Source organism: Gossypium arboreum, chromosome 12, assembly GCF_025698485.1.
Source record: "Gossypium arboreum isolate Shixiya-1 chromosome 12, ASM2569848v2, whole genome shotgun sequence".
Lineage (NCBI taxonomy): Eukaryota > Viridiplantae > Streptophyta > Magnoliopsida > Malvales > Malvaceae > Gossypium > Gossypium arboreum.
The window spans coordinates 17399901-17412894 of NC_069081.1; the positions used below are offsets into that span (position 1 = coordinate 17399901).

General features: G+C 34.4%; 1 protein-coding gene across 2 annotated transcripts; it reads left to right on the forward strand.

Moving 5' to 3' along the window:
• The first annotated feature begins 518 nt into the window (after positions 1-518).
• LOC108479820 (BEL1-like homeodomain protein 4) lies at positions 519-6531 on the forward strand. Of its 2 annotated transcripts, none has more exons than XM_017782629.2 (5): positions 519-993; positions 1178-2649; positions 3359-3744; positions 4450-4510; positions 5676-6531. In XM_017782629.2, the coding sequence occupies exons 2-5, from the start codon at positions 1339-1341 to the stop codon at positions 6300-6302; spliced, it is 2385 nt and encodes a 794-aa protein (XP_017638118.1). In that variant the 5' UTR covers positions 519-993; positions 1178-1338; the 3' UTR covers positions 6303-6531. The 2 variants fall into 2 exon arrangements, with proteins under 2 accessions (XP_017638118.1, XP_017638117.1); XM_017782628.2 differs by having other exon boundaries at positions 521-993; positions 1240-2649.
• The last annotated feature ends 6463 nt before the right edge of the window (positions 6532-12994 follow it).

Consider the following 12994-nt stretch of genomic DNA (forward strand, 5'->3'; position numbering starts at 1 on the left):
TATCTATTTAAGGAAGAAAAGATAATCCTTTAACTTTTTTCCTATTTACTCCAACACTATTTCCTTGCAATCAATATCTCATTACAAAATCACATCGAAATTTGTCTACCAAAGCAAAACTTGTTGCATTATTATTTACAAAAATTAGTAATTTTTCTGATTGAATTATCTCCTTAATTAACTATTTTATTATATTATAAATAGTTAAAATATAAATATTAATGTTCTTACCTTAGACTATTTTAATCAATATTTTTATTAAAAGATAAACCAATTCTTTTTAAAAATGTGATGATTAAATACAATTCTCTTTAAAATGTTGAATCCAAATTTAATTAAAATATGTATAAATTAACAAAACAAATCAACTTAAGCACTCATTATCTTTTAGAAGTAAAGATTATGTTGTAGGATAATTGAATCTGAATTTTTTATGGAATGAAGACTTGAATCCAAATAATTTTAAATTATAATTTTTTTTATCTAAAAGAGGTCCTATGTCAATTATTTAATTTTACATTATGATCACATTTTTTTTCTTTTAAAATTTGCTTTTTTTCCTCTCTCCTCCCTCCCTCTCTCTCTCTTAGGTGAGGCTAAGGCTATTATTACATGTTTTCTTGAGAAAGAGATGCCAGTTTTCCTCAGCCTCATTTTTCTATTTCCTCTCATTTCCTTATAACTTTCCCTTTTTATTACTTTTTTCTTGGCTATATATTTCATCTCCTCTTTTCAAACAGGAAGAGTTTTTTTTTCTTTAGAAAAAAAGAAAAAAAAAAGAAAAGAAAACTCACTACTGCAAAGAGCAACAAAGAGGAAAAAAAAGGAGAGAAAGAGGAAGAAAGAGACGACACACAGATACAGTGAGAAAGAGAGAGAGAAAGGAAAAGAAAAGAAAGGAGTGAGGGAATTGAAGAAGGCTTTCAGTACCACAGGAAGAGAAAACGATGTCTAAGAGCTTTACATCCTTTCATACTCTGCAACTCTAACAAGGTCTGCTTATGGTATATAATTAATTATATTACACTCTCTTCAAATATGAACTCCACAGCTCAATTTTATGAAAGGGTTACAACCAAATGAAGAGATAGAACTTTGATCCCTTGTTTTTTTCTTTTTCCTTCTGTATAGCTTTCTTTCTTGTTTGATAATATAATATTGTTTATGTTATGAACAGCACTAATTTCAAGATGGGTGTTTATTTGTTGTTGTTTATGGGTTACCGATCCATAAATGAAGGGAAAAAAGGTGAAGGACAGAAGAGTTCGAGGGTTGGCAGAAGGAGAGCAAGTAAGCAAAGCAAAGGATATATAGGATCATGAAGAAGAAGATATTGATATGGGAATAGCTACATCACCAGTCACGCCATCAATTCTTCATCAAATTCCATTTCAAGAAAAGAGTAATCATTCTACAAATTCTATGTCCCAAGATTACCACCACCAAGCAGCTGCTGGCATCTTCAGCTTCTCCAATGGCTTCGAGAGATCAGCCATGAGCCACCAAGAACAACACCAACACCAACAGCAGCAGCAGCAACACTTAGTACAGCAGATCCGGAGAGATAAACAAAGAGTTCAAGGCTTTGAGCCGCCGAGTCTACCATTAGTAGGGATCGAATCAAATGCTCTTCCTGTTTATGAAGCCGAAGGTATGTTATCAGAGATGTTCGACTTCCCTACAGGTGTGGCCGCTTCTGCCGAGTTATTAGACCAGCACGTAGAGCCTAATTATCGAGCACACAGGCCACCGAGTAATAGCAACGAGTGGTTTAGCAACAGGCGAGGTGTGGTTGGGGGTTTGGGACTGGTAGGTGAATCAAAAAATCATGATAACCGTGACACTTTAGCAGCTCAACAGCAACATCAGCAGTTACCAAGCATTAATGCCGACTCAGCAGCTGCCATGAATCTTTTCTTGATGAATCCACAGCCAAGATCACCATCTCCTCCTGCTCCTCCATCATCTTCTTCTAATACTCTCCACATGTTGCTTCCAAACCCATCTACATCTCTTCAAGGGTTTAATGTATCTGGTCCAGCTGGAGGGACTTTCCGTACTACAAGTACTGTACTATCTCCACCTCAATTTACTTGGGTTCCTAATAGTGCTCATGAAGGAGATGACACCGGTTCCCAGCTAAACAACTCAAGTCAAATTGGAGGTGTTATAGAAGGCCAAGGCCTTTCGCTTTCTCTCTCATCTTCTCTGCTACACTTGGAAGCTGCCAAAGCTGAAGAACTGAGGATGTACTATAATCAAGAAGCGGGTTCTTCTTCTGCTGCTGCAGCACAATTTCACTACAAGAATTTGGCTACCCATAATCATCATAATCTGCAAGGTGGAGTGGGGGAAAACCATCAAGTTCACGTTGGGTTTGGATCCTCATTAGGAATGGTTAATGTGATTAGAAACTCAAAGTATGTCAAAGCTGCTCAACAATTGTTGGAAGAATTCTGTAGTGTTGGAAGAGGAAACTTTAAAAGAAACAAGTCTGGTAGAAACAACACAAACCCTACTTTTAATCTTCCCGGTAGTAACGGCGATGGTGGTTCTTCATCATCAACAAAAGACCCTCCTCCTTTATCAACAGCTGATAGAATTGAACATCAAAGAAGGAAGGTCAAACTTTTATCCATGCTTGATGAGGCATGTAATCTCTTTTCTCATCTTCTCTCTCTTTCAATAGTCAAAGGCTCAATCTTTTTTTATTGTTTTACTCCTTTAAGCACACAAATAAGAAAATCCCGAACACCATTTTTAAAATAAAAGAAAACCCAGATTGCAACAAAGCCTGCAGGTGTAATAGGACTCCGTAGGTCGTCTAGTGGTAGAGTTTTTGATTAAGCCTTCTCTTCGATTTTTCTATTCCTTAAATTTCGTGTCTCAAACATTGTATTGGTGGTTGTGTTTAAGATATTTAGTCGACGTAATATGAATTTAAAAATCAGTTAGCTTGTTCACAATCCTAATAAACGTGACATATGCGTTGCACCATACATACCCATCATCATAATAATATTGCAAGGAAAGGTAATAATTAATATAACTTGGTTGACAATAGAGAAAAGAGTTGTTGTTTCCTTTTCCTTTCATTTTCTTATACTATTTGTCTTTGTTTACTCACACAAGCCCATCAATTAGCTATAGGATATTGTTTTTTCCCTCCACTTTCCATTAACAAATCATGTCACTGTAGCAAGCTTTGTTTCATGCATTGATTCTTTTGGGGTTTAACTTAAACTAGTCATGTCAAAATGATTACAAGGAAGAATGTCAAATCATGTCATGGAGTCAGCATTGTTGTCTTTTTCCTCTATTACCAACACTAACAACAAGGGAATTCATGGGTTTGCAGGTGGACCGGAGATACAACCATTACTGTGAGCAAATGCAAACGGTGGTGAACTCGTTTGATCTAGTGATGGGTTTCGGGGCAGCAGTTCCTTACACAGCCCTTGCAAAGAAGGCAATGTCAAGGCATTTCAAGTGTTTGAAAGATGCAATAACAGCACAATTGAAGCATAGCTGTGAGGCACTAGGGGAAAAAGATGGAGCTGGGAACTCAGGCATAACAATGGGAGAGACACCGAGGTTAAGGGTGTTAGAACAAAGCTTAAGGCAACAAAGAGCCTTCCATCAAATGGGAATGGTGGAACAAGAAGCTTGGAGACCCCAAAGGGGGCTGCCTGAACGTTCTGTCAACATTTTGAGAGCCTGGCTTTTCGAACACTTTCTTCACCCGTACGCCTTTTTTTTATTGCCTTTATTAATATTATCTCACACTACTCTAACACTAAAAACTGAAACACAATCTATCATAAGTAAGTATTTATATGGTGACATAAATGACAATTTATTATTTCACAAAATCCAACTCTTTTTTCTCCTCTGTGATTAGTGTTTAAAGAAAAACAATAATGCAGACTCTCCCAGGATGTTGCCAAAAAGCTGTTAAAAGCCCTTAATTTCCCTCTCAGCTTTTATATAGCTTTTACTTTGTCACTCACAGACCCAGAATTTAGTTATTAAAAAGCAACTTTATTCAAGCATAAGTTCACAGAGATGGCAGTCCTTATTGACATAACAGACCATTTTTCTCTCACTGTCTCATATTGTCATAATTCATGAACATGCCCAAACATACAAACAAAAAAACTTTTTGCTTTTCTTTTGTTTTTATTACTATACTAATTAAGAAGTCATATAAATGTAAATAGTGAGAGATGTTGAAATCAGCTGAAAGAACAAAAAAAAAAAAAAAAGAACTGATGTTGTTGCTGATGATGTTTCATCTCTTAGAAGAGATTCCCATGCCCAGGCAGGGAAAAAAAAAAAGAAAGCAACAAAGGGTTCAATCCCATCTAAGGGTGTAAATGAAAAATTGGTGGCTCTCTATAAGGTATTGGGCAATGACTCTGATGTCATTTTCTGGTATCTTTCTCTCAGGTACCCAAGCGACGCTGATAAGCTCCTGCTGGCTCGACAGACTGGTTTATCGAAAAATCAGGTTGGTTCTCTTAAATTTATTAATAATAGACATATGTTTACATTGACATAACATACAGCTTACAATAATGCCAAACACTGGTAAGAACTAAGAAGAACTGAAAAGGAAAGACCATAGGAAGTTAAGAAAAACTTGCATGGATTTAGGGTTTTATTTCTTTCTTTTTTACTTAACTGTTTTCAGACAATTTTGTTCTTTTAATTTTTTACATTCCATTTTAGAAAAGAATTAGATATAAAGAAACCCTTTCCTTATGATTCTTTACCCCCCCACGACATAGATTCTGGTTTCTGAAATAGGAAGAGATAAATACTGAATGGGTGAGGGGACTTAGCAGATTATTATTATATATTTAAAGTGCATACAGAGACAAAGTACACAAGCAGATGAGACATGAAAATGTTTGCAGCTTTGCTTCTCTCTCCTCCTTTTTACTTGTCTGATTGTCTCTCTCTCCCCCCTTAATTTACCCTTCCAACACGATAAATCCCCATAAATAAACCTAAAATAAATTCTGTAGTACTTTAAAGTTCAAAGTCAGGGGCAGTAAACTCTTTTAGCTGCTTTTTTTACTACGCCATAGTTATATTCATTCTTTTTTTTTTTAATATAGCAACCATGATGGTATGTAATTAACACTTATGTCAGTTAAAGTTTAATTAGTTTCATGGAAGCCAAAAACATGTGGCTGCTGCTGTAACATGCAAAGTACATACGTTAGGAAAGACAAACACCTAACTCTAGCCCTACGTCTTCTATAACTCTGAAGTAAAAAGATAGTGATTTCGAGGTCATAAATGGAGTGCTCCCCCACCTTAATAATCATTCCTGCTTTTAGACATTTCTCAAGTTTTCTTGGAGCTTTATTGTAAGAAACAGACATTATTTTAGAGGCAAAACGTGAGAAATTGACGATTAGACATTACCTATTGGTTCATGAAGTACGGTACTTCTGTTTTCTGTATTAATTAATTATATTTTTATTTTAAATGTTAAAAGGACGCTAAGTAGTTGTTAACATGAAAACCAAACAAATAAAATAGGAAGGGTAACCACTGCTTACTGTCTTGTTAGTTAAACAATCATTGAATTGTTGTCTTTTCCAGGGGTTTTAAATGCATGTGGTGTTAAATTGTAATGAAATGAATGTTTGCATAATTTGCAGGTTTCAAATTGGTTCATAAATGCCAGGGTTCGATTGTGGAAACCCATGGTGGAAGACATGTACCAACAAGAGATTAAAGAAGAGGATGAAGATAATAATGAGGGACACAACGGCAACAGTGCACAGAAATCGACGCCATCGACAACTGCAGGCGCAGCAGCATCAACGCCGTCAGAACCACCACCAACAACCGCAGCAGCAGGAGGCAAAAGATCCGAAATCAATGCCATGAAAAACGACCCTTCACTCATTGCAATCAATAGACAAGGCTTCTCGGAAAACCAAGCAAAACAGTGCACCAACCACGACACTAGTGCTACCAACACCACTATTATTGCTACTGGTCCTCCTCCTCCCACCACCTTCAAAGCCACTGCCACTGAGGTGGCGCCACCCTTTTCCTATGGTGTCGATGGCACCACCACGTGCCGTCGTGGCAGCATTGTTTCAGCCGATTATGGGACCACCACCAGGCCTGGTAATGACAGTGATATTGGTTCTACGCTCATAAGGTTCGGGACCACTACTGGTGATGTCTCCCTCACCTTAGGGCTACGCCATGCTGGAAACATGCCCGAGAATACTTCTTCTTTCTCAGTTAGAGACGTTGGGGGGCTGTTAAATTGAAAATACATATTCCACAGTAATAGTTAAAACAATTTTCATTTCCATTTTTATTTTCTTCAATTCTATTAATTAAGAAACAAAGAATGTATAAGTTAGCAACTTATATTTGGCCTTAGCATTAATGTATAGTAGATTGTTTCACTGCTACTTGTACTTAGCTTTTTATATACCCTTCTCTATTTTCTGGAATAACACCAAATATTTGATCATGGTTTTCAAGGATATAAAATGACCCGATGCAATCCCTTTTAACTTTAAATGCAATCTTACCTGTAAGTGTTAGATTAACATTTATTTTATCAATTAATGCTTAATTGATATTGCTTCCTTTTGGCAATCTAATGAATTCCCCCTACAGTAATCTTTGTTTACCCTCAACTTGTGCTCTCCCAATCAATAAACTACAAAAGTATGTATAATTGTGTCTCGGCATATGATTGAATAGCATGAAGAGCAGTGCATTTCCTATTTGCAATTTGTGTCAGACAATGTTGTCATTGCTTAATGATTCCTTGTAGCTATGTTGACCGTGCAAAAATAAATAAATTTTAAAAAATAATTTAATGGTAAATTACCAATTCACCACTCCGTTTTGGGATACTTTTATTTTGGTCACTTAAATTTTTATTCTTTTTTGTAATTTTGTCACTGCCATTAAAGAATGATTTCATTTTAGTCAACCAAGCCTTAAATCCTTAACCACGGATGACTATGCATGCCAAATTATATTTACACTTTTATTTTAGTCACCTAACTTTTAGGTTGCTTCATTTTGATCACTAAAAATATCCTTTTCTTAAGTCTTGATTTGGGTAAAAAAAATTAAGGATTAAAGTGAAAAAATAATAGAAACTAAAATAATACATTAAAAATTTGTCAAAATGTACTTGTTTATCCCATTGCCAAAAATTTTATTTTTAAATAAATTGTTGAAAATTTTTTATCCTCTATAGTGTCACTAAAATTTAATTAATTTAATCTACTAAAATTTAAAACGTTATTTTATGTTTCTAGATTATCCTTAACGAAATCAACTCAAACAACTCATATTTAATTTGATTATATGAATCTTAAATCTTCCATGCTAAACTAAAAACAAAATTAAGTTTTTGGCAATTAATTAACTTAATTGCTTGTTCTTCGTTTGGGTAAAGATGTGATAGAAAAAATTCAGGTTTTGTTTGGCATGTAAAATAAAATTAATTAATTTAGGTTTTTTTTACTATGCTTTTAGCTTAGCATGAAAGGGTCAAGATCATATAACCAAAAAAAAAAAAAAATTGGGTTTCGTAGATAATTAGTAAAAATAAGTTATTTAAGATATTTTGTAACAGTCCGATTTTGCGTCTAGTCGGACAAGTGGTTTCAGGACCTCAAATCCGACATAGAAAGATTTATTTTTATTATATTTTTATGATCTACAGTATGATTGAATGATTGTGTAAAATTTTCGTTAAGAAATTTTATCGATAAGGTGTCTAATTTGGCTAAGAGAACTAAATTGTAATAGGTGCAAAATGTGTGTTCTAGAAGCTAGAGGTGTCTAATTGATATGAAATTATAAATTGGAGGTCCTTAAATGGTAATTAGACCATTTTACTTAAGTTGGAAAAAATGGGCATAGTAAGGCGAAATTTTAAAGTTATGCATGAAGGGCATTTTGGTCATTTGTCAAATAAAGCCAAAATAACTAAATAAAAGTATTCATCTTCATCAATTTAGTCCCCCTTGGCCGAAATTTACAAAAGGAAGACATAGCTAGGCTTTTTCAAGCTGCCAAGCTTGATTGTAAGTCCATTCTAGCCCCATTTTTAATGATGTTCATGTTTTTGATATCCTTGTAACCTAATCTAGCTATTTCAAGGACTAATTTGAGAGAAAGATGAAGTTTACAATTTTACCCATGTTATATATTTGTGTATTTTGATGTCTAATGGTAGAAAATGTATGTTAGTTGTAAGATAAAGAACTTTTGCTAAGTGATTTTCGGTAAAAATGTCAAAAAGGATTTATTTGTAAAAGTTATAAAATAAGTAGTAAAAGTGTGATTAAGTGGAAAATGTGGGTTGGTATAGTATGAAAATGTTTCATCTAGGCTTGGGTTCTGAAGAAATTGAATACATTTCAATTTACGAGCCTAGAGACTAAATTGTAAAAATGTGAAACATTAGGGGTAAAAATGTAATTTTATCATAATATGATTTTTGGGCTAAATTTAATAATGTGAGTATTAAATGAGTTAAATTTGTTATTATAGATCAAGAAAAATGAGGTTCTGGCCTAGATCAGGGGAAAACAAAGTGTTTGACGATTAGGTCCAATTCTACTATTTTTGTACCGAGGTAAGTTCGTATATAAATAATGCATTGATATATTTATGCTTTAAATGCTTTAATATTGTATGAATTGTGATTGACTCTTTGGATGTATTCTACAAAGTTTTGACAAGCAAGAAATCTCGGTTGAACCTTAGGAATAGAATAGGATACGAGTGACATGTCACTAGGAACCCATATGTATATGCGATTATGTAATCCAGGTGCTGGTCTCGTATGTCCTACCAGTGGGTGGGTAGTTCGGCATGTGTTGCGGATTCCTGACAGCTTGTGTGAGCAACACTGCGTAGCTACGTCCTGATTGACAACTTGTGTGAGCAGGCTTGTGAATAGCTCGAAAATAAGCCCATATGTATTATGAGATATGAGGTAACTTCGGCTACATATATGGCACTTGTGTGCAAGATTTTCGAGTATCCGTATTCCGAGTGTTCAACGGGAATGTCAAAGTTGTGAAAGGATATGGTTATGTTTCAAGTTGGTACAAGTATGTACGTACAACTCATAAGTAATGAGCTCGATATGTGATGAACTCTTGGTAGGATTATGATTGAGTAAGTTATGAATATGAGATTTTGATAACGTTCATGCTAATCTTCATCATGTTAATTATATGTTAAATGCATGGTTATGATGTTTATTATTTGCATGGGAACTTACTAAACTATATAGCTTACTTCCCTTCTTTTCCCTTGTCTTATAGTGTCACCAAGCTAGCTCAGGGTTCAGAAACCGTTGGAGATCCACTCACACTATCAACAATTATTTTGGTATCAATGAATTCAACATTTTGAGTTATGACATGTATAGGGGACTGGGTTATTTTGTTATGTGTCATAATTGTTTTGGCCAAATGTGTTGGCTTATATTGGCTAGAAGTTCATTTTGTATAAGGTCATTGGAAATGGGCTAATATTGGTTATAAGTATAATCATATAATGATGCCTTTCATGATTATTGTGTTGATGTCTTAGTTGTGGATGTTGGTTGTATGTATATGCTTGGATTGGTGCTATGTTATGTTGTGTAGGTGTGTGCACTAAAGGGTGGCAAAATGGCTTGGTAAATAGCGTTATTTTTGTCCACACGGGTAGACACACAGAATTGTGTCTAGGCCATGTGTCCCCTGCACCCAAATTTTTGCAAAACTGAATGCCCAATATTGAGTACACGGGCAGAGACACAGCCGTGTGTCTCAGCCGTGTGAGGGCCACGGCCTTGGACACTGGAGTGTGTCCCGGGCATGTGAAGTATGCACCTATTTAATGAAAAATCATGAATTTTAAATCGACCACATGACCTAGAACATGGGCGTGTGACTTGGCGTGACTTGCCCGTGTGTCTTCAATTTTTTCTTGGGTGACAAACAAAGAGTTACACGGGTTCGGGACACGAGTGTGTGTGACCACACAAGCATGTGACCCCTGTTTATTGAAAAATTTTCTAAGTTTTGTAAAATTTTCTAAATTTCTTGGTTTAGTCCCAAACCACTTCCAAAGCATATTTTGGGCCTCGTAGGCTCATATTAGGGACTTTATGATTGAATGCAAATGGTTTTAATTTGGACACAAATATATAACCCAAAATTGTATGTTTGTTCATGTGATAAGTCTGGTAATGCCTCGTACCCTATTTCGGCATGGAATACGGGTAAGAGGTGTTACATATTTCATTAAGGATAATTTAAAAATATAAGAAAATTGAGTAAAACATGTATATTCCAAAATAATGAAACAAAACGGTAGAATGACTAACAATGAAGACACTAAACCCGAGCCATCAGGTTCACCCCATACACCCATAACTTATCATCCACCATCCCCGTCAGATGAGTTAACTAAATTATCATCATTCAAAGAATCTAAGAAATAAAAAGGTAAAATAAACCATTCGGTCTGATTGGCATGTAATAAAGTTACCCAAGAAAGCGAGTGAGTCACTTTATTGGCCGACTGATGCACCCAACAAAAGCATAAGTGCTGAAACGATGTTCCTAGCATCAAGCAATCCAAAATTAAACAGCCAAATTTTGAATTATCAATAAAGGATCAATTCAACGCATGCACAATTGACACACAATCTGACTCAATAATGGCATGGTCAAGATAACAAGATTTCCACCACAACAAAGCCTCATTAATGTCAAAAACCTCAACTATCTGTGCATTGAGCGCTGCCCTCTCAAATGTCGAGAGGCCTTTAACTAAATTGTCACGATTATTTTGAAGAATCAAACCAATCCCGATAGCTTGTTCGTCTACAAAAGTTGAGGTATCAACATTACATTTTAACAACCTAAAAGGAGGTGGCTACCAACATGTACTTCTAGGCGGTCTCAATAAGGATCAAATATCACCTCCTATACCAACTCACTCTCTAGCCCTGGCCTCATCCACTTTCTCCACACCAAAGGCTAACTAAGCTTTGGCAGCCAAATAAACCGTGTTGGTGACCATCCATTCTTGAACTAGGCAATTTGCACTATAAAAAATCTGGGACAGTGAAATCTCACGATGCTACTAAAAAATGAAATTCGGGCTAACCAAATTTGCCACAACAGTACAAGCCCCCGTCGCTTAGCCTCACTATTCCACATTGTCACCAAACCTAACAAGAAATCTGTCTAAGTAACCTCATTAGTATGTACCCTTGCAATGCCCCAAACTCCCTATAACAACTCATTTTCCAATGTGTAGGAAATGACAGTTTCAAAACCCCATTTTTGATGTTCGAGCCCATAAATATTAATATTTAATATTTGATGTTAGTATAAAAATATGTTAAAGTTAGGTTCCTTATTTTTGTTGTATTGATAGTTAATTAAGGTACAATGACTAAATTGTAAAAGTTTATTGCTATGGGTTTTTAATTAAATGAAGGACTAATTGAGCAATTGGACCCTATTTATTTTGACAACTGATGGCGAAGGTTAGTTGTAAGCCATTATTTTTGTTAATCATGTTTAACATTAATCTAATTAGGTTTAATTAGACTAAATTAAGATTAAATGATTTAATTGTAAGTATAAAAGAAAAAAAAAACATTTCATTCATCTTTTTCTCCATCATCGAAACAAAAAAAAAAAGTTCGGGTTGAAGCGTTCAAAAATTTTAGCCTTCAATTTGTAAGTTCAATTTAGTCATTTTCTTATAATTTTTATATTTTTGAGGTTGTGGGAGCTTGATTTAGCTAGCCCATGTACCAATTTTTAAAACTATTAAAGTTTCTAAAAGTTTCTAAAAGTTTCCATTGATGAATTTTAAATGGTTAGATTTTACGCTTAAATGTCAAAAAAGACTAGATTGTAAAATGTAATTGCTAGTTTTTTAACATAATGGCTAAAGTGTTTAAAATTTGAAATTGATGTGAAAATTAAATAATTATTGATATTATAGGGTCATATAAGGAAGTAATTGAGATCGTTTTAAAACCGAAGCTCAAATTTGAAAGATATTGCAATTTCAATTTTAGGGACTCAATTGAATAAAATACAAAATTTTAAAGGCATTCAAAAAATAAAAATTGAACTTATTCATAATTATAATAGGATGATATAAGATGTTTGAAATTTATAAATTTAATTGAATTATTATATAGATCTTGAATTAAACCAAACCGAGTATAACCGGGGAAAAGGCAAAATCATTAATTAGTCTTTGCAATTCAACTTGGTTGTCGATTTAACAAGGTAAGTTCATATGGTATGATTGTATTTAAATTTTTATATATTTGAATTATGAATTTGTGTATGTTTGGTAGTAATTTTAATTGTTTGCAACTTGATACATAAGGTGGGATTGAGTAAATCATAAAGAAATGATAAATTGAATATGATGAATTGCAACTTTAGATATTTAATGAATTGGTAGTTGATTATGATTGATTAGATCATATTGTTGTAAATTTGATTGATTATCGTGATAGGGGATTAAACTGAATAAAAATGAAAATAGTGTAACTTGGTGAAATTGGCTTGGAATTGAAGCGAATCATGATATGTTATGAATGGAATGGTATCTTGATTTATGAATTAATGATATTGAGATCGATAGAATGAAAATCGAACTTATAATGAAATTGGATTATTAGTTACCTTATTAGCTGTTCGAACTATGTCGGATATAGTTGGCATGTCATATGGCCATATTATTAAGTAAAATCATCGTTGACGAGTAATCCAGGATGGTACATATTGCGCTTTAAGTCATCATCGCCGGAAAGCCCTGAATGACAGATTTATTGGGATGAGAAAATCATTATTGTCGAGCAATTCGGGGTGGTATTATATATCGTTATGGCATCATCATTGTCGAGCAACCTCAGGTGGCAGATCCGTGTATTCGTACCATGTCCATG